Consider the following 25,124-nt stretch of genomic DNA (forward strand, 5'->3'; position numbering starts at 1 on the left):
ACATAATCAGGAGGATATATTCTCCAATCAAGGGTTTCCTAACTCATTAGCGTGACAGGTTGGTAGAGAGGTTCGGCTTTCCCACTTACATGGGTCAAGGAATCAAAATAAACACAAATATGGCCGGAGGTATCAAAGCCTGTAACAGAATCCCCAGTCGTGCCTGGTCTACTTATGTTCAAAGGCAAACACACTGCGCCAGACTTGGAAACAGACTTCTGAATTTCCTTCCCATTTTATGAAGGAAATGTAAAATGAAATGTTACTTGTTTTCTCTTTCAGTGGGAAGACCATTTCCATGTTCCAAATTCCTGATTTACTGGTTTCACAGAAATGAAACATCAATACTAAGGGCTTTATACAAGCAAAGATAAAACATGATTCTCCACTGTTTTTAAAAGGCTGAGGTCATTTTCTTGCCCCAGTTCCTACACAGTGGTAAGCTTAAAATCAAGCCATTTAGCTCACAGTCAGGTCCAATAAATCAGTGGAAAAAATAAATGGGAAAGCATGCCAAAATGTAACCATAGTAACACCACAGATGCATCAAGAAGTGGTGTGCTCGTTTGCTTCATTCCCCATTTCTTAAATTGGAATCTAAGTAGGGGAAAAATTACACAGAGAACAATCATGATTCTGCAATTACCAAATTCTGCAATACTGCATTCAACCTGCTGTACTAGGACTATGGTCTGGCAACAGAAACAGCCCTGGAGGGCTTAAGAGATGCCGCTTATCAGTTACTTAATTTCTCTGCGACTCTGTTTCCTCATCTGTAAAATGGGTATTAAAAATCCCAACCCCAAGGGGTTTTTCTAAGAGTAAAACTGGATGGTATATCAGAGGCAACACAATGGCAGATTCAGAAGACCCAAAGCCCTGATCACCTTTAAGCCTGTTTTTATTGGCTTACCTTATTGCTTTGGTTTCCTCATCTATCAAAATAGAATGATCATCCCTGCCTCATCCATGTGATTGTGATTAACATTAAATTATTATTAATCCAAATGTAAGGAATTATTATTAGGATATTATTAAGATTATAGTTTTTAATTCCAATGCTGAAAGACTAAGAGACCTGAGGGCCGGGAGTTCCCATTAATACATTATTGCAACATTTTCTCTGTCAAATGCAGCTCTGCCACTCAGCAGAAAGAGGCAACTTTGGGGCCCGGACCCAAGTTACGTGCAATCACCCTCTTTTCCTCTAGGAGCCTGGTTAATATGTAAAGTGGAGGGCAGAGGGCTAGGATCTGCTCTCTAAAGGTCCCAGTCTAGATTTCTGGTCTAAGCCCTTGGTATGGCATGCCTTAGACCAGGTCTATTTATTATTCTGCAGTAACATCGGGAAACATTGGCACTCTAGCACATTACTTGCAAAGTATTATTTTTTAAAGAAAACCATTTATAGCAAACAAGTCACAGCAATAAGCAGGGTACCCTGAAAACTTCATCCCTTCTTTCCTTTGCTGGTTAAAATATGATATCTCTAAAAAGGTATTTCAAACTTTGAGGGACAAGGAAACAGAGGAGGTAAGAAAACTTCCAAGTAATAAAACCAGACTCATTCTTTCTTCTGATTTTGAATGAATTAAATAATTGTGCCTTTCCAGGACTCCTTCCTGCCTTATGATTACCTATATATGGATGTAGTTTGGTAGAGCGTGATAACACTTCACTACAACTGAGGTGCCAATTTATTTGCCTCACAAACTCCCTGCCTCCCCCTTTCCTTTGCTTCCCTTAATACAAAAACCCTGCTTTCGTAGTCCCTGTGTCCTATGTCTCGCTTTCTCAGACTTGGTGTGATCTAATGGGTTTGGGCTTGGTGCTTTTTAATTTGTGGAAACCAATTCTTCAAACAAAATTATACATGAAATCCTGGTTTCTGAACCTGACAAAGTTGGGGAAGAAGAGAGTCCTCTGAGGCGTTCTCTTCACTAAGGGCCACTAGGACCCCAGTGGTCTCCACAGTGTGTCTGCAGGCCTCTGTCCTGGTCCACCCATTAATAATGGTTACCATTCAGGGAGGCTTACATCATGCCCACACTACACAAAACCACTACTACGCAACCAGAGGGTAAGCGGGGTGGGGGTGGGAAATGAAGGTAAGGGAGAGCAAATATATGGTGATGGAAGGAGAACTGACTCTGGGTGGTGAACACACAATGGGATTTATAGATCATGTGATACAGAATTGTACACCTGAAATCTATGTAATTTTACTAACAATTGTCACCCCAATAAATTTAAAGGAAAAAAAAAACACAAAAAAAACGCAATGACGTGCCTCAGCCCATTTACTCCTCAGAACAATTCTATGAAGTCATTAGTATGATTGCTATGTCCTTTTCACCGATGTGAAAACGGAACCTTACAAAGGACAAATAATTTGCCCTGCAGTATAAGCTAGTGAGTGGCAGAGCCGGAACGCAAAAGCCAAGTAATTCACATTGTGCTGTGCTGTGTGTCCCACTGTCAATTAGGATTCCCCGGGCTGACAGAGTCATTAAGTGAGCAGGCTGCCAAGGGTTCCAGAACCAGCTGCTGAGCTCTTCTTTCTCCTCTCAACTTTTCACATAGCCACTCAGCAGTAAGATGTGCAAAACTGGCTACTTACAAGGCACAGCATGGCGGTAAAGGTTATCCCTTATGGTCTGCTGGAGCTCATGATCTGGAGACCCTTTCTGGAACCGCTGACTGAGAAAATGTCGCAGGTCCTTGGTAAGCTTTCCTCCTGCAGGAAATATAGAAAACAGAAGAACACATCAACAACAGGGCTTCCTAGAGACTGAGCAGCCTGAGAGCAGTGTGTGGGAAAGCCACATAAAGCCATTCTACTCAGCCACTCTCAGTCTTACTTTAGGTTTTCCTCAGCAGGAGAGAAAGCAAGCAAGAATTTAACAAGATATGAAAGCACTGAAATAGCATTAATTTGGGGGTCCCATTTCACATAATACTAGAGACTGAAATAACAAAGAACTTAAACTAGGCTATTGTGTTAAAAATATATGCCACACACACTTGCAGACATTATTAGAGGGAGAACAAATGGCTGAAACCTGAAAGAGGACAATCTAGCAATAGCTGACAAACTAGAAAATGTTCTTTAATCAGGGATCCAATTGGTAGAAATTTACCCTATGGATATACCTGCAAAAGCCTGCCAAAATCTTCAGTATTGTTTATTGCAGCATTCTATAACAGCAAAAAATAAAATAAAAACTAAACCCTGAAACAGTCACCAGGGATCAAGTAAGGAAAGCAGAGTTCATCCAAACAGTAATTACTCTGCAAAAGCTAGATCTTCATGTGTTGATATTGTAGGAAAATATGTGGAATAATGCATGCTGTCAGGTCCCTTTTGTGTAGAAAGAAATAAAGAAAAGGAGAGACTATGAATTAATGGAAGGAATCATAAAAAAGTTTTAACAACAGTTTACTTTAGGGAGAAGGACTTGAGCGTAGGAAATAAAGGAAGAGACATCACTCTTCATTCTATAAATAGATAGATCTTACTATCCCATGTCCATTCACACACACTCGATACACATTTCTTTTTTATTATTGTTGTTTAAGCAATAGTTAACTGGGTGGAGCTATGAGTTTATTTCTTTGCAATTCTCTACATGTAACAGAACAAAAAAAAAGTTTAAAAATCATAATGTTACAAATATATATCATAGAAAGAAGGTAACTAAATGTTTTTCTAATTATAAACAGAAATTGTAGAATACAGGATGAACAGACGGCTTGTAGCTCAATCTAGCTCACCTTCATTCTTAATGGAGAAAGACGCTTCAGTGACAGCTAAAAATAACAAGGCTGAGATTGTCCTTCCATTTTTAGACAAGATAAAAATTAGGTAAGAGCATTTCTAGCCTTAGAGAAACAATGCAGCAATGACGAGAACTTCCCCATGGTCAAAAAGAATAAATCATGAGGATGACAGGAATAGTTAAGATAGCGACTGTCATACCTAGGGCAGGAAACTACTGATCTTTAGCTTAATATCATGTTCAAAACAAGATTCTCTGCTATAGTTGATCATTTTAGAATATATTAACGAAACCCCAATTTGAACTATTTTATTTGAGTTGTATTATACCTACAGTCTCAAGTGGCTGAAAGGAAAATACATATATTCAAGTCATTCGATAAATATTCAATTACTCATCAAATATTTATTGAGTGAAGAACACAAACACCCACACAGCCCACTCACCCGTCCCTAAAATGGGCACAAGGTTTGAACCGACATTTCACAAAGGAATATATATGATTGGCCATGAATCACATGAAAAGATATTCAATACCATTAATTATCAGAGAAAGGCAAATTAAAAACCATACTATCTCACTTCATACCCACTACCATGGCAAAAAGACTAACAATATCAAGTGTTAGCAAGATTGTGGTGCAACAGGAACTTTTTATACACTGTTAGTAGGTATATAAAATGGTTCATTCTTTCGGGACAACAATGTGGCAGCATCTTATAAAGTTATACCTTCACTAACCAAATGACTTAGTAATTGCACTCTTTATTTATGCAAGCAAAATGAAAACAAGTTCACACACACACACACACAGAAACTTATAGATGAATCTTCATAGCAACTTTATTCATTATACAATAGTCCCAAATTGGAAATAACCCAAATGTCCATCAACAGGTGAATTGATAAGCAAGTTGTATTGTATTCAAACAACAGGATGCAACCCCTCAATTAAACGAGCACATAAGTAATATTGATAAATCTCAGACAAATAACACTAGGCAAAAGAAGCTAGACACAAAAGAGAATGTGCTGTACAATTCTATCGTTATAAAAAGTTTTAGTACAGGCTAACCCAATTTACAGTGACAGAAGGCAGTTCAGTGGTTACCTGAGAACAGACAAAGACCGACTGCAAATGAGCATAAGGCTTTAAGATCTGTGGAGTGTACCAACGTCAGTTTCTTGGCTTTGCAGTTGTACTGTAGCTATGGAAGATGTTACCACTGGGGAAACTGGGTGAGGCGTACGTGGGACCTCCGTACTATTTTTTTACAACTTCCTGGGCATCTACAATGATTCCAAAATAAAATGTTTTAAAAGGAGGGAGAACAAGGAAACTTTTTGGGGGTGATGGCAATAGAATATATCTTGATGATAATAGTGAGTGATATAACAGGTTTATATAGCTGTCAAAACTGACAGCACTGTATGTATAAATGGGTGTATTTTATAGTATGCAAATTATACTGTAATAAAATCTATTTCAAAAGTTTAAAGTATACATAATTATTGAATGACTATGTGGTTGGCACTGTTCTCAACGCTTAGTTCTGAAATTCCCATTAGAAAACTGAACTGAGGATAACAGAATAAATGTTGTAGCTAAGACACACAGGCTAGATTGAAATCCTGGCTCCACTATTTATTAGCTGGAAAGCCCAAGCGCGTGGCTTCATCTCAGAACCGCACCTGTCTCATCTGCAAACACAGAGCACTGATGTGTTAGTAGGTCCATCCCAGGATTGTTGTGAGGACTAAATGAGATTCAGACAATGCTTGGCAAAGAGAAAGCACTCGAGGAATGATGGAAATTCCCATTAGGAGAAGGCAGACTGGACAACAGTTTGAGACAAGTGGCAAAAGAATTCCGATCAGTCCAAAGATGGACTGATACGTTTTTAAAAATAATGCATATAAACTTAAAACCCAGCCTATGGACTTAGAAGTAGAAACAAAATACAGACCTGGGGAAAATTGGACTACAGGATATTTCTAGACTTTCTGAAAGGAAATAAAATTCTACTTGTGGTCAAATGGTCTGGACATATGCAAACTGGTCAATAAACATTTAGTACATTTGTAATATGTTCCAGACACTGTGCTGGAGCAGAAGTTCAGGAAATGAAACCCACTGGGAAATCACTGATATTTGACAGTCACACCTGCCAACTCTACCTCCAGGTACAAAGCACTCTGGAATTTGACCAAATGATAACAGTATTTACCAGCAAAACCTCTATTACCTAGAATCTAGCGTTTTATATTCCCCTTAGGAGACGACAGTTTTAGACATTAAAGATACTGCCAGGTAGGTACTAGACTTACCAGGGGGGTCACTTCATAAATTATATAAATGTCTAACCACTATGATACACACCTGAAATTAATACAATATTGAATGTCAACTGTAACTGAAAATATATTTTTTAAAAAGACACTGACAGTTATCATATGAACCATGAGTACCAAAGATGTCTACGGGATCCAAACATACTGCTTGAGTCAACAGCAAAGAAGAGTCAGGGTACAATGTCTCTTCATCCCACATATAACACAGGTTCACACATCCTTACGGATCATATGTGGTACCTATCAAGATAAACCAGGGACTTATAGATTGGAAGGCACTAAGACATAGACATCATGGTTTACACTCAAGCTTTACATTAAAAGTAGCCAAGCTAGCTACAGTTGATGATCCTCAAACTAAAAATGCTTTCGACTGCACGGGCAGGATTCACTATGCTGCCGGGTAACATTTATTCTGTGTTCCGTGACGTGGGTAAGTGAAAAGCTTCAACCTTCGCATTACATTAAGAATACTGTACTTTTTGGCATCTAATCTCAAATTAATTGCCAATTATTTAGGGGATATGTCGATAAATCTTCTCCTAATTGTCCAGGGCAGTGAGCCAATGAAATAATAAATTGCAAGAGAGAGTTTGTCATAGCATCTGCACTTCCTTTGAAATTTAACATTTGTTGTACAAATGGAAAAGAAAACATAGGTCAGGAATATGTGAAACTTTTTCCAAGAAAAGGATTCAGAGCTTATTATAAGACAATTTTACAATATAAATGGGGAAAACGGGGCTTAGACTGCCCTAGATTTGCCATTATTTTATATTTTCATATTTTATCTATATATCTGGAACTCTCTTTTACATTTAAAACATTTACTGTTTTTTTTTAAATTCACTTTAGTTTACAGAAATTTAACCATGTCGACTGACATAATTTTTGTTAATTATTTTAAATAGTGTATAATTTTCCACTCAAAAGCTACATCAAAATATATTTCTCCTTCATAGACTATTAGACTAATTAGGCTATCTCCGTTGTTTCTGACAATACAACAATGCTGCAATGTTACTGTAATGCCTTTCTGTAATCAAACGCGTTAAGTTTTAAGATGGGAATAGACATCTTCAAGTTACTTTGATGTTGCTAAGTTCTTCTCCAAAATGGCGGTGCCAATTTACCTTCCCTCCAACAGCCTTGGAGGTTCTGTGTCCCCCACACTCACACCGACACTTGTTGTTATTAGTGTATCAGGGGTCCCCTAGACCACGCCCAGATTTGATGATTCACTAGCAGGATTCCAGGACTCAGTAAACAGTTGAACTCAGAGCTATGACTTATTAGAGCAAAAGGGTACAAACAAAGCAAAACCAACAAAGGGAAAAGCTGGTGGGGCCACAAAGTCCAGAGGAAACTGGGTGCAAGCTTCCCAGAGTCGTCTCCCACTGGAGTCGCACACTTAATTCCCAGGGCCATGAATTTGACAACACTTGTGAAATGCTGTCCATTAGACACTTGGGGACCCAGAGCTTTTATTAGGGACTGGTCGTGTCAGCAGCCTCTGCCTGGTATGAAACAGAACAGAACTCTAGATTCACAGAAGGAAAGCATAAGCCACATCTTTTGCACAAACAGTTAAGGCATAGTGAGCCACTCTTACCAAGGAATGGATAGAACCCTTCTGAAATCCAAGGTCCCAAATCCCAGTCAAGAGCCAACCTGGCAAGCAGGGCTTCAGACTGACAGTCATTAACTCTTTTCTGCACAGTCCATCTTTTAAAAATATTCCTATTCAAATAAAGGTAAAATGATATTTTGGTGTTTTACTAATTTACAATTACAGATTACTAGTCAAATTGACCATTCTATCCCTTTTTCAGTCTTTTACATTTTCTTTCCTTTAACTTCCTGTTCATATTCTTTGTGCATTTTCCTAATGGGCTGTCTTGTTATTCTTGATAAGATGCTCTTTATATATTCTGGATATGATCCTTTTATCAATTATTTATATTGCACATTTTGCTTTTCATTATTTAAATATGAAATGCTCCCCAAACATAATTGAATGGTGTAATTTCTCCAACTTTTCCTCTCCCATGTTGGACAGTTTTCTGCCAACTCAACCAGAAGCATCATTTTCAAGGTGACGGATTATGGGGGGGACTCTGCTTGATCTGATCTCTCTGTCTCCTTACACACAGATCCTAAGGGAGAATGCCAGTCAGCACAAATCATCTTCATGGTCAAGAAACTAGCTTTCCAGGGAGAACCCTTCTGAGCCCTCTGAAGTCACATCTGTTTCTGACCACAAAGACAAAACACAGCTCTCCCTGTGTCATGTGAGCTCCAGAATAACGACCTCTACAAGGTCAAAGAGTAGTGTTTTATTACAATTAGAATCTAGACTTTAATACATTTCAAATTTTCAGTGCTGAGGAAAACTTGTATAAGGATATTAAACTAACCACACTTCCAGGTGATTCTGCTTTAGCACACAATTTCTTCAAGAAATGATTAGAGTTGTAGGAAAGATACATTTATTAAGGCGACACAAATGGTTTGCACTGCAGTGGAGCTATTGTAGCAAAAAAAAAAATCTGTCAGTTCAACAGTTTAGATTTATAAAGGATACTTTTTTCTAAATCAAAATTATAAATTGAAATACGAATTAACTAGTTTTAAAGTCACTCAAACTTACAATCCAAAATACATTGAAATGAGCTTTGCCTGAAAAAGATGTTTTCTACGTATTTGTTTCTTTCTAATACCTTTTTTTTAACCGTACAACTCATATAAATTACTGAGATGTTAGTGTTTAATGGGCACAGAGTTTCACTTGGAAAAGATGAGAAAGGTCTGGGATGGATGGTGGTGATGGCTGTACAGCAATGTGAATATATTTAATGTCACAGAGCTGTACGTTTTAAAATGGTTAAAATGATACATTTCATATTATATATATTTTACCACAATAAAAAGGTAATACAAATTAAGTACAATATTTGAAAAATATACAAAAGTACAAGGAAAGTCAAACATCAACTGTAACTTGATTGGCATTACCATCAGTATTCTCATTGTGTGTGCACACACTTATACACACTTATAATACACTTAGATATTTGAGGAGATACAGTCACTCATTCAACAAGTATTTATTAAGTGCCTGCAGCCAGATACGGTATGGGCCCTTATGATCCAATATGACAACACAGAATTCCCGAGCAGGGACTGACGTGCATGTTGGAGGAAGGGGAGAACAGGTTAGCCTCCGGACAGAGATAATTGTTAAGGTGCGAACTAAAGGACAACAAGAGGCCAGCAGGCTCTGCAAACAGCAGAGGAAAGAGCATTTTAGGCAGAGGGAACAGCATGCGCAAATCGTTCCAAGTAGAAAGGAGGTTGGTGTGTTAGTGAAACAGCATGAAGTTCAGACAAGGGTGGCACAGACTAAGGTTCAGAAGAGAAGCAGAGACCAGGTCATTCTGAGCCTCACAGACCGCGATAAAGAGTTTGCATTTTATCCTAAACTCAGTAGGAATCCACTGAAGGGATTTTAGTCAGGGAGTGGGAAGGCCTCGTCTAGATTTTGAGGTTACTTTTGCAGCTTTGCAGTGGGTGGGGAGCAGAGGCAGGTGACAGGATGAAGCCAGCGGAGCTGACCACAGGAGACCTGACCCGGCCTGGGTTGAGGGAATGCCAGGAAGAGGGGGAGAAGGGGGCAGACAGGAGATGCAATTCAAAGCTAGAACTGACAGGGTTGCTGACGTGATGGAGGAAGATACGACACACAAGGGAGGAGTCCAAAGGAATCCAGTGTTTGGGCTTAACTGGTGATGAAGAGGTTTAAGTGGAATACAGAGTTCCTATTAAATTTGAGATGTGTAGGATCATGTCATATATGTAGACTTATATCCAAATATTCTAACACATAATTCCTAACATTTCCAGTATACTACTAGTGCTCGAAAATATAATTTTAACAGCTGCACAGTATTTTATCTTATTCCATCATAACCTATTTAACCATTACCAATGAATAAGCATATGCACTGTTTTCACTGTGATTATCTTCCTTATATAAAATATGTCTGTATTTCTGATTATTTTCTTGTGATCCTTGAAATGGGATTAAGGTTTTTGATACAAATTCCTTCCAAAAAGATTGTATCAGCTCCCCTTCAGTCAGCTTGATTTTAAATGGCTCCAAAGTAGCAGCGTGTGTTCATCGTAATATTATCAGTTTTGTGTTAATTTAGATGTCTTTCCTTTTTAAAAAAAACTGCCGTGAACATTGCCGCAATGAAAAATCTTAAATATGAAATTTCCTAAAAGAGGAATTACTAGAGTAATAAGTATGAACATGATTTTAAAGATTCTTGATACATATTGACAAACTGCTTTCAGAAAGGTTACACCAGTTTCTACTAAAACCTCAAAGAGGTACAAGATCACTAATCTGACAATTACAGTGTCAAAATGACGATTTTCCCCTTTTAATTGGGTGATTTTTAAAATTTTCCACCAATAATTCAAATAGATGCCAACAGTGTAACAGTGAGGCAAAATGGATGGTAAAATTGTGTCTATTCATTTTGAGAAACTGTGACTCCAATAAGAAAATTAATTTGGAGAATAGCCTGTTGAGAAGTAATGAATGAATTCCATTATCGTATCTATTTAAGTAAAAAAGATAAAGACAAACAAAAAAGTCCTTGCTTCTAAAAAACACACAAATTGGGAACACTCTGAGCCAGTTCCTTATAAAATTACTTCTTGGCCCCTTCTCCCAAATGACATGCAAGCACTGGTAGATTAGAAGTCAGCAAAATTTTTCTGTAAAGGGCCAAGGGCCAGATACATATTTTCCAGCTTTGGGAGCACATCTGGACTCTGTCCAACTACTAAACTCTGCCTTTGTAGTACGAAAGCAGCTATAGTTGTATGTAAAAAAAAGGCTGTTTTCTAATAAAACTTTATTTACAATAATAGGCAGGTCTGGCCCCTGGGTCATAATTTGCTAAATTCCTGGCCTAGGTGTTGGCCCTGCATCTCCACGTGAGCAAGTCTCCTTAAGTAATTCTTGGGGCAGAGGTAGAGGGTACTCATTTCTCCAAGGTTAGCCTGAGAGGTATTATCCAGAACCTTGTTAAATGCAAATTTTGGGGATCCATCCCAGACTTACTGAAATAGAAACTCTGAGGGCTGGGTTCAGCAATTTGTTTTAACAAGCCTTTTAGGTGATCTAATACATGCTGAAGTTTGTGAACCAACTGTCTAAGCCACTGCAAAGCCCCCAGACAAAATGTGGGCGCTAGGCTCTGAGAATAAACTTATTTCCCAATTTCTCACAAGTGTTCCCCATCTCTGGCAAACCTTAGGTACTGCCATTCCACTACTGGGCTCATAACAACACCTTATAATAATAACAGACGCAGCAGAAATGATTCAGGCAGGGGGTCCCTCATCAGACATGCAGAGTTTGACTCTGTTCCCCTAGTGGTACAAGAACAGTTGTTCTTTCAGTCATGTTTCTGTAGAACTTAAATAAAATGAAAAGGAAAAATGTGCAGTGCGTCTGAGACGTGCAGTAGAGGCTGCAGGACACATTTATGAAACTCTAGAAACTAACTATTTACATATCACTCCCCACGTGGACAAGCACAAAACATATTGCTAGCACTTCAAGACGTTCGCTTTGTATTATATCCTGACTGCCTTCCCTGTTCTTTTTCTCTCAGTGAATCTTTTAATGACAAATTTCATCCCACAGTGAGAAGAAACTTGAATTAAACACAGCCAGAACAGCAAGGTTTAAATTCCATCATCTCTATTTTTTTTTCATTATTTCTAGCCTTAGAAATAAGGCTAGAAATAATTTATATTTATTCCAGTTAAACTAGTGTAATAGAATACTATCTCTTCAAAAATAAATAAATAATAGATTTACACAGAGAAAGCAGAGGCCAATGTTCTCATTGGTGAAGTAACATGGCTAAAAATGAGTTTATGTCCAGCCCTAATCAACAAAGAGCTGTGTGACCTCGCCCAAAGCTGAAGTCTGGTGTCCCTACACTCAGAATCTTGAATGGAATCTGAAGGGTGTGTGTGTGTGTGTGTGTGTGTGTGTGTGTGTGTGTGTGTGTGTGTGTGTGTGTACATGCGCCCTTTAAGAACACATTAAATTTTTAAAAAGACACTTCATCGGGATCTAAAAGAACTCTGCTCAGGTCACCTAGTGGACTCCAGTGATGACAGTGAACACCTCTCGAGCACTTTTGACAGACCAGACTCTTCACATTCTTCACTCCAACCCAATGAGGTTGGTTTAATTTCCAGTCTCATTTTACAGAAGAATAAACCAATGCTCACAGAGTGCCCCCTCACACAGGCAATGTGGCAAAATGGAACTATTACTATGTCTAAATAAAGAGAGATGGGGTGGGTGCATCAAGATGTTACTGCTAGCTGGTCAGTCTTGGTGATGGGCATTTACATTAAGCCGTTCTTCCAATGGCAGCATGGGTTTGAAATTTTTCAAAATAAAAAAGTAAAATAGGGGCCAGCCCGGTGGCTCAGGCGGTTGGAGCTGTGTGTTCCTAACTCTGAAGGCTGCCGGTTGGATTCCCACATGGGCCAGTGGGCTCTCAACCACAAGGTTGCCAGTTCAACTCCTCGAGTCCCGCAAGGGATGGTGGGCTGTGCCCCCTGCAACTAAGATTGAACACGGCACCTTGAGCTGAGCTGCCACTGAGCTCCCGGATGGCTCAGTTGGTTGGAGCTGGTCCTCTCAACCACAAGGTTGCCAGTTCGATTCCCACAAGGGATGGTGGGCTGCGCCCCCTGCAACTAACAATGGCAACTGGACCTGGAGCTGAGCTGAGCCCTCCACAACTAAGACTGAAAGGACAACAACTTGACTTGGAAAAGAAGAAAAGTCCTGGAAGTACACACTGTTCCCCAATAAAGTCCTGTTCCCCTTCCCCAATACAATCTTTAAAAAAAAAAAAAAGAGTAAAATAATTTTTCTACAGCCATGCCACTAAAAAACATCGATGTGAATTGACTATCAATACAAAAACAAAGACTGACTTCCCATCTAAACCGACACATTGTAAAGCTGTCCTGATATCCTTCTCAATGCCCAACATTTGTAGACACCGAAAAAGTAACATCTGAATGGCACTGGCTTCCAGAGAACACTCAGCCAGGGGTACTTAAACAAGGTTCCTTCCCAGGAACCAGCACCTGTACACAGTGCTGACAAAAAAGATGTTTAAATGCTTTCATGCAAATGCAAACTGAGATCCCATTGACATTCCGTAGCCTGGAACATCCACAGTAATTAAAACAGCTGTTACCCTCCCCTCCCAGCTTCACCCTAATTTAGCCTCATTCAGAAATGGATAATCTGGGCTACAAACTGTATTTTAATATGGTATTATTCACACAACAGTAGGCTGGGGCCAGAGTTCCAGACACTCTGACACACACTGGGAGATCTCATACAAACAGGGTTACCCCCGAGTACGCCACTCCAACTCCTGCTGGACTATGGCAACAGAGACCACCAGCCTTAGCCACATCATTTGATGGGTCTCAGAAAGATGAGCCCATTTACCAGTAGCAGAGTATCCTCAGGAATCGATTCTTGCACAGTGCCCCTGTTTGAATATCTTTCAAAGCAGGAAACAAAAGAGCGAATCCCATGCTCCCAGACAGGTAAGAATGGAAAGAAAAACATCTCAGCATCAGTAGGCTTCTAGGTCAGAGACAGGCAGACATTTTCTGAAAGGTCAGATTGTAAGTATTTTAGGCTTTGCAGGCTGGAAGATCTATGTTCCAACTACTGAACTCTGCTTTCTTAGGAGGAAATCAGCCATAAACAGTATGTAAATGAATACATGGCTGCATTCTAATAAAACTGTATTACAAAAACAGGCAGTGGGGTATATTTGGGCCACAAGCTGTACTTTGCTACTTCCTATTAGAGAGGACCGTGTCTCTCTCAAAAACATGCTACATTTTCTTAATGTTGCCAGTGCATATTTATGCATACGTGTGTGTATGCAGGTAGTTCTGGATGTGCAAACCATCCCCTTAGAAAAGGAGTGGGAAAGTTAGCCATGGGTCTGCACTATGGGGCTTTCACAGAAATATTGAACGGGTTAAAAATACCCCTCCCCCCATTCTCTAGAAAGCAGAATAATGTCAGGTATTTAAAGACTTGGTTAGCCTTCAGAGAAACTTATCAAAAGATTCTTGGAATGGTATCTGTGTCTGGTGTCAATCTCCAGTTTCTACAAGCATGCAGGACAGAAGAACTCATACATTACAAATTTCCTCTGGATGATTATAAATGTGATGCTTAATCATAAATTGCTTTCATGAACATTATCTCCTTCAGCCTTATAGAACCCAGAGAGGAAGACGGCATTATTCCCATCTTCAAACAGACGAGGAAAGTGAGGCTCCCAGTTCTGAAGAGATCAGACGCAGGATTAGAGCGCAGAAGTTCGACGCTTTCCCCTCTCAACCTATGTGACTCCAAACAAAGTGTTCACCCAGCAGTGAAGAGTGAAACTGTTTTGTTAAAACCATATACTGCTATTCTTCAAAACTATCAAGGTCATGGAAACACAAGGAAAGATTAAGAACCTGGCACAGACTAGAGGAGTCTAAGAAGACATGGAAACGAAATGCAAGGTAGAGTCCTGCACTGGATCCAGGGACAAAAAAAACACACAAGTGTGTATGTGTGTGTGTGTGTGTGTGCTGGGGGGCTGGTGAAATCTGAATTCAGACTGGGGTTAAAAGCAATGTACTCACGTTAACTTCTTACTTTTGACAAATGTGCCATGATTATGCAAGACGTCAGCTTTAGGGAAACTTAGGTGAAGGACATTCAGGAACTCTGTACTATCTTTACAACTTTTTTGCATCTTAAATATTCCAAAATAGAGTTCATCGACTTAAAAAACGCATGCAGCACACCAATTATGTGAATGTGGCTGTGTGCAGGGTTCTCGGGATATTTTGTATGTTGCACACCCACTAAGGTAAGATTTCTTACAGATTCATCTCTCTGGATTGACCACTGCTCTCTTTTTTAGAGAGTGTGGTACCCAGTACGCATGGTTACAAATATGTGGGAGAGAGAGTTCTTACCTCACAGACTGATCATCGGATATTTCTAATCTCCATAAGTCCATAAGCGGTGATCATTTTCACACTCTATTTTCATCCTGTCTCATTGTAGTCTTTCAGCTGCTATTCAAAAGTGATTATAAATTATGGGGCTATAAAAGCCATTCTATAACGAGGACACTCACTGGCCATATGCCCCCCTCGACAATGGAAGGTGATTTATGCGAAGCAACACCACATCTGCGAGCCTGGTCTCCACTGTGGCACGTTAACATCGCTCTTAAGGGCGCTGTTTTCTGGACAAGAGAGCAGGCTGGCAAGCCCAAGTGCTGCAGTTTTTAAAATTGTATATACAAGGAAAGAAAAACAAACTCAATAGACCATTTTCTGTCTTGCCTTTTCACATATCCAGAGAACAGGAGGAAAGCATAGCACACACAAAATTCAATCAAGTCAACATCCTGGCTCTTGTCACAGAATGGGAGAGACTTAAGTGAAATTCAAGGACAAAAGAACTCAGACACCACTGAGCCGGTCTCATCCCTGAGGGCCTGAGCCTTTAGCACACAAGCGTCAGCCACCGGCTTCTCACCAGAGGCCCACTGGCATCCTGGCAGGGCAGTGCTCTGTGGCTGTCGGTTTGCCTCTGGCCACCAGCACTCCCATGCTTGGCAGCCCGCAAGGAAATGCCTGCGGTGCTCCCCAGTCACTGTGACCACCCTAGGGAGGCCGTTCCTCCCAGGAGGTCAGTGAGTGGATTGTAGTCAGGGACAGTTACTGCTCAGCTGTCCATGTTTCTATTCATTTAGATCCAAGCCCACATTAGAAACAGATATTGCAAAAGGGCCCATGTGGGGATGATTGCAACTGCTCAGATTTTATTTGCTGTCCACGGGCTTACGTAAACACACGTCTCCTGTACAGGGCTCCTGCCTGAGCCTGCCGAGCTCAGCACTGGGATCAGAGCTTTAAGCTGACCTTCAATTGGCCCAGCAGAGGCCATCTCTGACAAGGCCTGCTAAGGAGGCCCCTCCACCAGCGTCTGTCCCATCGCTCTGGTTTACTATGTTCATAGCCAGTGTTAGTCTTTGAAATAATGTTTTTTCCTTTTTCTTGTTTATGATCTGTGGCCTCCCCTACCAGGAGGGTTGCGTAGGAGAGTTAAGACCCTCTCTGATTAGAGGAGAAGTTGGCACAGAGTTAATGACTGACTAAATGAGTAAAGAGTGATAATACTATTTTAAAAAATATAAGCAGTGGCTAAAGCAAAACCAGGTAGACTTATGTTCTCATCCTGATTTTGTCATTTGCTACCTCTGTTTTCTTAGGCAAATTCCTTAATCACTCTGAGTCTCAACCAGTAAAATGGGGATAATGACAGTATATACCTGGCAGGGCTGTCATAAGGAAAAAATAAGAACACACAATGAAATGCTCAGTAAATGTTAGCTGCTTTCCCCCTCATCATCTGACTTGAAAGAAATTGAATTTCAAAAACACCTTTCATGGAATTCCGTTTGTTCCCAAGGAGAGCTACATTTTTTAAGATTTGTAACTACAACGAAATGTGTAAAACAAACAAGTTAAACAAGCCAGGCTTTCCATATCACTAGACTGCAAACCGATTAAAACCTGTATGTTATCACCAGATTGCTTTCACACACCCACTTCTGCTCACAGCACACTGTATGGCTGACGGTGTGCAAGCAAAGTGATGGATTTCCAGGTTCGTGTGAACTATGACAACAGTGCAAAGTTTCAAACAATTGCCCTCCTCTCTTTAGATCAGATGTCAGGGCATCTGGCATTTACTTTTTATCTCACCATTTATTTATGTGTTCGCCATATATGTATCATATTGTTTCTTCATTATTGTAATTTGGATTACCTGATGACTCTTGATGCCAGGCATCCTGTCGTGCACTAATAATGCAATGTCTCTGTTCATTTGTGAAGCTTCTATTCAAATCGTTTGCTGATTTTCTATTAGGTTGTCTTCTTAATATTGACTTGTAATAGTTCCTCATGTGGGCGGCCGATTGCTCAGTTGGTTAGAGAGCGAGCTCTTAACAACAGGGTTGCTGGTTCAATTCCCGCATGGGATGGTGGGCTGCGCCCCCTGCAACTAAGATTGAAAACAGCGACTGGACTTGGAGCCGAGCTGCGCCCTGCACAACTAGATTGAAGGACAACGACTTGGAGCTGATGGGCCCTGGAGAAACACACTGTTCCCCAATATTCCCCAATAAAAAATTTTTTTAAAAAGGAGTTTCTTATGCATCCTGGATACCAGTCCTTTATAAGAAATATATTTTGCAAATATCTTCTCCTAGTCTGTGTCTTATTGTCGTGCGGGAGACCCTGCTCACTGCGCCACTGCGTCATGCGAGGCGTCAGGCGGGGCCTCTGGTCCTGCTCCCCACATAAGAATGCAGGATGTGGCTAGGCCAAAAAGGAACACGCATGGAGCCATAGATAGGGGAGTCATACCACTATAGTCTCACTGGAGGCTGGAGCCACACGACCTGCAACCTGCTGTCCACTTCTCTGCCTGCCAACCAACCAACTGACCAACCAACACAGCCGCGGCAGTTATATCAGGGGCTAATTGGCTAACTGGTTACAGCTGATGGCCAACTCGCCACAGCTGACGGCCATCTACTTACTACCTGAGCCAGCACCTTTCCACGTGAGGCCGAGAGCCTGGAAACTGCTCTCTGGGACTCTGTCCCCACACTTATCTATTCACTTTCTTAATGATATCTTTTGATGAATGAAAGTTTTGACTGCTGAAGTCTTAATTTCTCAATTTTATCGATATTATTCATTTATGACAGATGAGTCAGGAAACAGCATAATGAAGTAGAAGAATTCTGGGCAAGGGTTAGGATACCTGGATTTAAGACCTAAATCTGTGTCATATTTGTGTTTGGGGAAATCATCTGTGAGGGTTAATTTTATGTGTCAACTTGGCTGGGCCATGGGGCTCCCAGATATTTAATCAAATATTATTCTGCATGTTTCTGTGAGAATGCTTTTGGGTAAGTTTAACATTTAAATTGATACACTGGGAAAGCAGATTGCTCTCCCCACTGTGAGTGGGCCTCACCCAATCAGCTGAAGGCCTGACTAGAACAAAAGAGCTAATCCCTCCTGCCTCAGCCACTGAGCTGCAACACTGGCTTTTTCTTGCCTTTAAACTCGAACTGAAACATTGGCCCTTCCTTGGTCTCCAGCCTGCCAGCTTTCGGACTAGAACTTATGCCATTAGTTCTCCTGGTTCTCAGGCCTTCACACTCGGACTAGAACTATACCATCAGCTTTCCTGGGCCTTTAGCGCCAATTGCACATCTTGGGACTTGTCAGCCTCCATAATTGCACAAGCAAATTTCTTACAGTAAATTTCTTCACACACACATGCGCACTATTGGCTGTTTTTCTGGAGAACCCGAAGTAACACATCATCTATGTCTTCCAGCTCCAGCACAGCATATATCATCCTAATAGGTACTTAATGAATGTTGCTGGAACCTCTCATAAATTGACCTAGCTCACATATCTGTCATCGAATGGGCAGGATTCCACAATCCCAGAGGTCTCTCCCATTCTAACAATCTGACACATACCTTGGTCTCTCATCTTTCCATTCCAGCAATGCCTTCTCCCTCAAGTGTCCTCTTCCCAAATTCACTCAGCTGTGCCTCTCAGAAAAAGTGAGAAAGCATCCTCCTGGCTAATCAACTTAGCACTCACTCTGACAGGCCCCTGCTCCACAGAAACCTGTACTGGCCTGCTCGTCCCACACTGGGAATGTGATGCTAAAAACTGCAAACCATTCACAGTCTTTGAGACTTTACTCACAATAGGGGTGGTAGCTGCTGAATTCTCTCAAGTTTCTCCTCTAACTACGCTGCTTATATAGTAGTATAGACATACTCACCCCACTTCGAAAAGAACAATTTAAAAACGGCAACAAAGATGCCAGGTGAACCGACAAGCCCCATTACTGCCCCAGAATTGGGCAAGCAAGTCCCTGATACTCCAGAGTTACCAAAACATAGAAGGGGACCCAACGTTTGTCTGAGGAACAAACTGAACCATGTCAACACCTCAGCCTGTGGGAACCTCTGACACTCTTTTTCACTGCTTGATTTCAGACCAGTCCTTATGAGAAAGAAACTTATCTTTAGAAATTAAAGTGGCTTTAAATAAATTTTTGCAATGCCTTTTGAGACCAGCCTGTACCTTAGGGACATGCCAAACCACAACTGAGAATTCTTGCTGTCTAATGAATCTGTATTAACAAAAAAAATTAGGTGATGGTGATTGAAAGTTATAGTGAGAATTGGAAGGAATTCAGGTCACTGGGTTCCCACACGTGGCTCTAACAAAAGCAGAGAACTGGTCTCTCCTTGGGTCCTGGAACATTCTAATAGCAGGGAACCAGCCAGGCTTATTCAGAATTTAAGTGGTAACTGGGTGTTACCTCCAAGGGAGGGGTCTGATCCTTGCTGAATGTTAGAATCACTTGGGACACATCTAAAATAATACCAGTACCTAGGCCCCCATCTCAGGCCAATTAAGTAAGAACCTAAGGCAGGGACTAGGCATTTTTTGTTTTTGTTTTTTGTTCTTTTTGGCAGTGATTCCAGTGTGTAGCCGAGCTCCTTCTCTGATCCTGACATCTCAGAGGATTCACTGAATGTGAGAATATCTATAGAGAACGTTCTGCTTATACAGCATCCTGTAAGATCTCCTAAGATGAAGTGCCCTGAGCTTCAAAGTGGAAATACAAGACTCAGAACCAGGAGCAGAGAGGGAAGGGTGGCAGTGAAGAACATTAAGGGGGAGGAGAGCTAAAAAAATCCTAACACCATCTTAGAGTCACAGTCCTGGGGACTTAAGCTGCGTTTCTGCTTGCGCTGACCAAGGAAGAAAACTCAAATTAGCTGGGTAGAAATTTCATCTCAAAGGCTTAGGGGGATGCGGGTGACCTGTACTTTGACGTCTCTCACTGCCGCTCAGCCACACTTTCGCTTTCACTCCACTTCCTGACAAAAGTTATGTTACTTATATTTAGTTTGAAGAACACACATCAAATGTAAAGGGCGAGAGAGGGGCCGGGGGGACAAGGTTTCCGCCTGGCTATAATCGATGACAAAGAGCAAGGTGAAAAGGGGCCTGCTGAGAGCACAAATGTAGGGCTTTCCCACGCTGAAATAATACTACTGATGTCTTACAGCGGCACAGGCTGAGTTCTGAAGCTAAATAAAGCACCAACACATTTGGAAAGTGCTAGAGAAGATGAAAGAACAAAGAGAAGACTCCCCCAAATGAAAGACAACTCAAAGGTGCCTGCTGTGAATGGAGTAATTATTCTGTTGGTGGATTCTACACTCCAGCTAACACAGAGCCGTGTGCTCCCTCAGAAGGTTTCTTCCAGTACCAACAGCAACTGGTGCTTTCAGCCACTCCCAGATCCTGATCAATACTTCCGGTGCTCACAGGAACGTCAATTTCCTTTAATGAGATATGATTCCACCACTGGTCATGCATCTAAGAGCTATTACAGCCATGCCCTCTCCCCAAAAGGCTCCCAAGGAATGAGTGAAAAGGCTGCAAAAATTTTCCATCAGCAACTAAAAATATTTAAGCCCAACATAAAATGCTTTCTTCATCCAGCATTTATTTTCCATAAAGTGTTTCTACACTGACTGACCTAGACATCTACTCTATCTATAATATTGATATGTATGATGTATACACTGAAAGCACACTGGTATTTTAAAAGTTCGAGCAAAATCAAATAATGAAAATAAAGCAGTTGCACATCCCTTCCTTTTTCTTGTTAAAAGAAGAGTAGCTTAACATGTGCTTTCTTACCCATAATTACAAAGATTCCAAAAAAGCGAAAATGTAGTCAAACAGGCTTCGGCAGAAAATAGCTAAAAAAGAAGTCCCATATATAAAAAATAACAACTAAAAAATAAAAGCTCCATCTCTCATTTCATAAGTATTACCTGTCTGGAAATTAGAACATACTTTGTGCCATCTCTAGAGAAGACTTCTGTTCCAAAACAAGGGTCTAATGTTTGAATTGTGCAAGCCAAATCAGCTTGACGAAACAGAAGGCGCTGCTAAGCTTTAGCAGAACAAGCCCTAACATAATATGCCAAAGAACACGTTTGACAAAACAGAAGTAGAAAAATATTTTCAAAATCAGCTCTTGGCTTAATATAGCATTTGGCACCTCCAGTAAACACAGAGAAGAACAAACTTCGTGGTGCCATGTGACTTTGAGAACTGCAGCAGGCCAGATGGTGAGGTAGGTTATTCGTTTACCAGCTCCTCACCTTCCGTGCCTTTCCGTTAGTGACTTCCCAGTTTAGGGTTTCTTAGAACGGCTGGAAAGAAAAGAACTGGATAAATGCACATAACCAATTTCCTTAGTAATTAACATCTCCTTTAAAACCATGCTGATAGCACACATCTCATGCCAACTCAACAGCTCTCATCATTACATGTTCTGGATTACAGAGCCAAGTCCATGTCTCACCTGCCGACAATAAAAAGTAAAGGGGTAGCACTTTCCCATCCTGGAAGAGGAGGCAGATGTACATTTCTCTTTTCCTCCCACTAAGTGCAACAACAGAACCTGGACGTCATCTATAAAACAAAAAGAAGTCTGAAACGTAAACAGATGAACGCAGAGAAAATAGGCATCTCAGGACAGACCTCAGCATTAAGGTGAGTTCCATGGGTTTTCTCTATGCCTCATAAATCCCAGAATTGCAGCTGAATAGCCAGTAAGTGGTAAATGTCAACGGATGCTGACAAAAAGTAATGCAACAAAAGCCTGCTCTCTCTGGCTAAAGAACCAGAAAAGAGGTAGACTGACAAGAAAGAAAACATTTTAAAAAATAGCTGCTCTACTCCAGCCAAATGCCATAGGAAAACAAACTATGGTCCCACCAATACCCAACCCAAAAATGACAAAATAGGGGAGCCTACACCTTCACCTTCTGCAGGCTGCAATGGGGTATCCCAATCTCCCCTCCCCATGTCAGGGATAGTCAGAGAACACTGAGCAGAGAGAGAATTTTCAAGCCCACTGGGCTAACATGAACCCTTCCTCCTCTCTACTGCCTCCCTCCCTATATGTATCCCATAGGAAGTCACAACTCCTGCCCCACCTGGAAGCCACTTCCCCCCAATCAAGTGTCAGTGGAAGAAGAGTGAAGATCCTCAACTTCTCCCCAGCCCTGGCAGTAACAAAGTATTTCCCCCCCCTTCCTCTGCCAAAGCAGTGTCAAACCAAACCATGTAAAACAGAAAGATTAAATAAGTCTGAGAGTCTCATTACATAATAAAAAAATGTCCAGATTTTAACGAAAATGACTCATCATAACAAGATCCAGAAAAATCTCAACCAGAATGAAGACAACCAATAGATGCCAACACTGAGATGACAGAAATCTTGGAATAATCTGACAAAGATTTAGAAACATTTATTATAAAAACGATTCAAAGGGCACACATGAAAAGAAACAAATGAAAACACATAAACTCTCAACAAAACAATACAATACAAAAGGTAAAACAAATAGAGATTTTGGAACTATAAATTACAATCAATTAAATTAAAAAAAAAAAAAAGAAAACTCAATGGATAATGGAAGGGGGACCGAGGAAACGATCAGTGAACTTGAAGGTAAAACTTTAGAAATTATCCAACCTTAAAAAGTGAGACAATGAATGGATTAAAATAAACAGAGCCTCAAGTACCTGTAGGAATACAACAACAACAACAACAACAACAACAAAAACCCCTAACATTTGTGTCACTGAAGTCCTGAAGGAAAGGAGAAAGAGGGCAGTGTTAAATACTTACTTAAAGAAAGAATGACTGAAAACTTCTCAAATTTAGCAAAAGACATAAATATACAGATTCAAGAAGGTGAGCCAACCCCCAAAACAGAAGTTTTAAAAATACACATCAAAACACATCATAATCAAATTTTTGAAAACTAAAGAAAAAGGAAAATCTTGAAAGCAGTGAAATAAATAACACCTTACCTAGAGGACAAAAATAATTCAAATAACAGTGGATTTTTCATAAGAATCTATGGAGACCAGAAAGAAAGGGGTATAACATTTTTCAAGTGCTGGATAAAAGGAACTGCCAAGCATGAATTCTGTATCAGAAATGAGGTGGAAATCAATACATTCTCAGATGAAGGAAAATTAAAGACTTTGTAGACAGCAGATCTATCCTAAAAGGATGACTAAAGAAGTTCTCTAAATGAAAAAGATGTTATAAAATTAAGAATTTTGGAATACGAGGAAAGAAGAACAATGGAAAGAGTGAAAATATGAATTATGATATATTTTCATACTCCCCTTGAGTTTTCTAAGTTAGATTTGATGGTCAAAACAAGATGTATAACACTGTCTGAGGTGGTTCTAAGTGTACATAAAAAAATATTTAAGACAATGATGTTATAAACAGGATATAAAGTTTTAATGGTTCACTCACTTGAACTGGGAAAATGACAATAACAGTAGACTGTGAAAAAAATCTGTATCTAAAGCAACCAAAGTCTGTAAAAAGAGATATACTCAAAAAAATTACGGATAAATCAAAATAAAATGCTAAAAAGTGTTACAATAACCCACAGGAAAGCAAGAAAGAAAAAAATGAATAAGAGAGAGACCCAACTCAAAAGAAAAGCAAAATGTCAGACTTAAACTCTAAATTGTCAACAATTACATTAAATGTAAATGGTCCAAATATCTCAATTTAAAAGACAGATGTTAGCACAGTACATTATTAAACATAACCCAACTGTATTCTGCCTATAAGAAACTCACTTCAAACATAATGCTATAGGTATGTTGAAAGTAAAAGGATGGAAAGATATATCATGTAAACATTAATCAAAAGAAATCAGGATTGCTATATTAATATCAGATAAAACAGACTTAAGAGCAAGTCAAATTAACACAGACAGAAAAAACATTGTGTAATGATAAAAGCGTCAAACCACCAAGAACACATAGCAATCCTAAATGTGTATGCACCACATAAGACTGTTGCAAAATACACAAAGCAAAAATGATGGAACTGAAAGGAAAAAGAAACAAATCCACAATTGTAGCTGGAGACTTCAACCTCCCTCTCTCAACAATGGATAGAATTAAACATAAATCAGCAAGACATAGAAAAACTCACCTTCAAGCAACAGGATCAAGTGGACATTTATAAAACAATCCACCAAGCAACAGCAGAATGCAAATTCTTTTCAAGTGTCCACCAAACGTATACCATAATAGACCATATTGTGGATGATAAAACAAACATAAACAATTTTTAAAGAATTTAAATCATACAGAGTATATTCTCTGAGCACGAAGGAACCAAACTTGAAATCAATAAAAGAAAGATAAGAAGAAAACCTCTAAACACTAAAACCAACAATACACTTCTTTAAAAAAACAAAAAAATGGGTCAAAGCAAGGAAATCTCAAAGGAAATAAAATATAGTGAGCTGAATGAAAAACAAAAATACAACATATCAAAATTTCCGAGACACAGGTAAAGCAGTGCTTAGAGGAAAATGTATAGTACTAAAGGATTATATTAGAAAAGAAAACATATTTTCAAATCAAAAGCCTCAGTAATTACCTCAAGAACCTACAAAAAGAGCAAAACAAGCCTCAATAAAGAAACAGAAAATACAGAGATAAGAACAGAAATCAATGAAATAAAAACAGAAAAATAATGGTGAAAAATCAATGAAACAGAAAGCTAGTTCTTTGCAAAGATCAAACAAGTGACATATTTCTAGCAAGACTGACAAGGGAAAAAAGGACATAAGACAAATTGCCAATAA

The 25,124-nt window shown here is 39.8% G+C and overlaps 1 protein-coding gene across 22 annotated transcripts in view; it reads right to left on the bottom strand.

Annotated features, from left to right (window-relative positions):
* MAGI1 (membrane associated guanylate kinase, WW and PDZ domain containing 1) overlaps positions 1-25,124 on the bottom strand; it is a 574,001-nt gene that overhangs the window by 233,941 nt on the left and 314,936 nt on the right. For all 22 annotated transcript variants that reach the window (XM_033131847.1, XM_033131855.1, XM_033131854.1 and 19 more), the window contains exon 2: positions 2,621-2,737. In XM_033131847.1, coding sequence (XP_032987738.1) covers positions 2,621-2,737 — 117 coding nt within the window. The remainder of the gene's footprint in view (positions 1-2,620; positions 2,738-25,124) is intronic.

This window comes from Rhinolophus ferrumequinum, chromosome 17, assembly GCF_004115265.2.
Source record: "Rhinolophus ferrumequinum isolate MPI-CBG mRhiFer1 chromosome 17, mRhiFer1_v1.p, whole genome shotgun sequence".
Classification (NCBI taxonomy): domain Eukaryota; kingdom Metazoa; phylum Chordata; class Mammalia; order Chiroptera; family Rhinolophidae; genus Rhinolophus; species Rhinolophus ferrumequinum.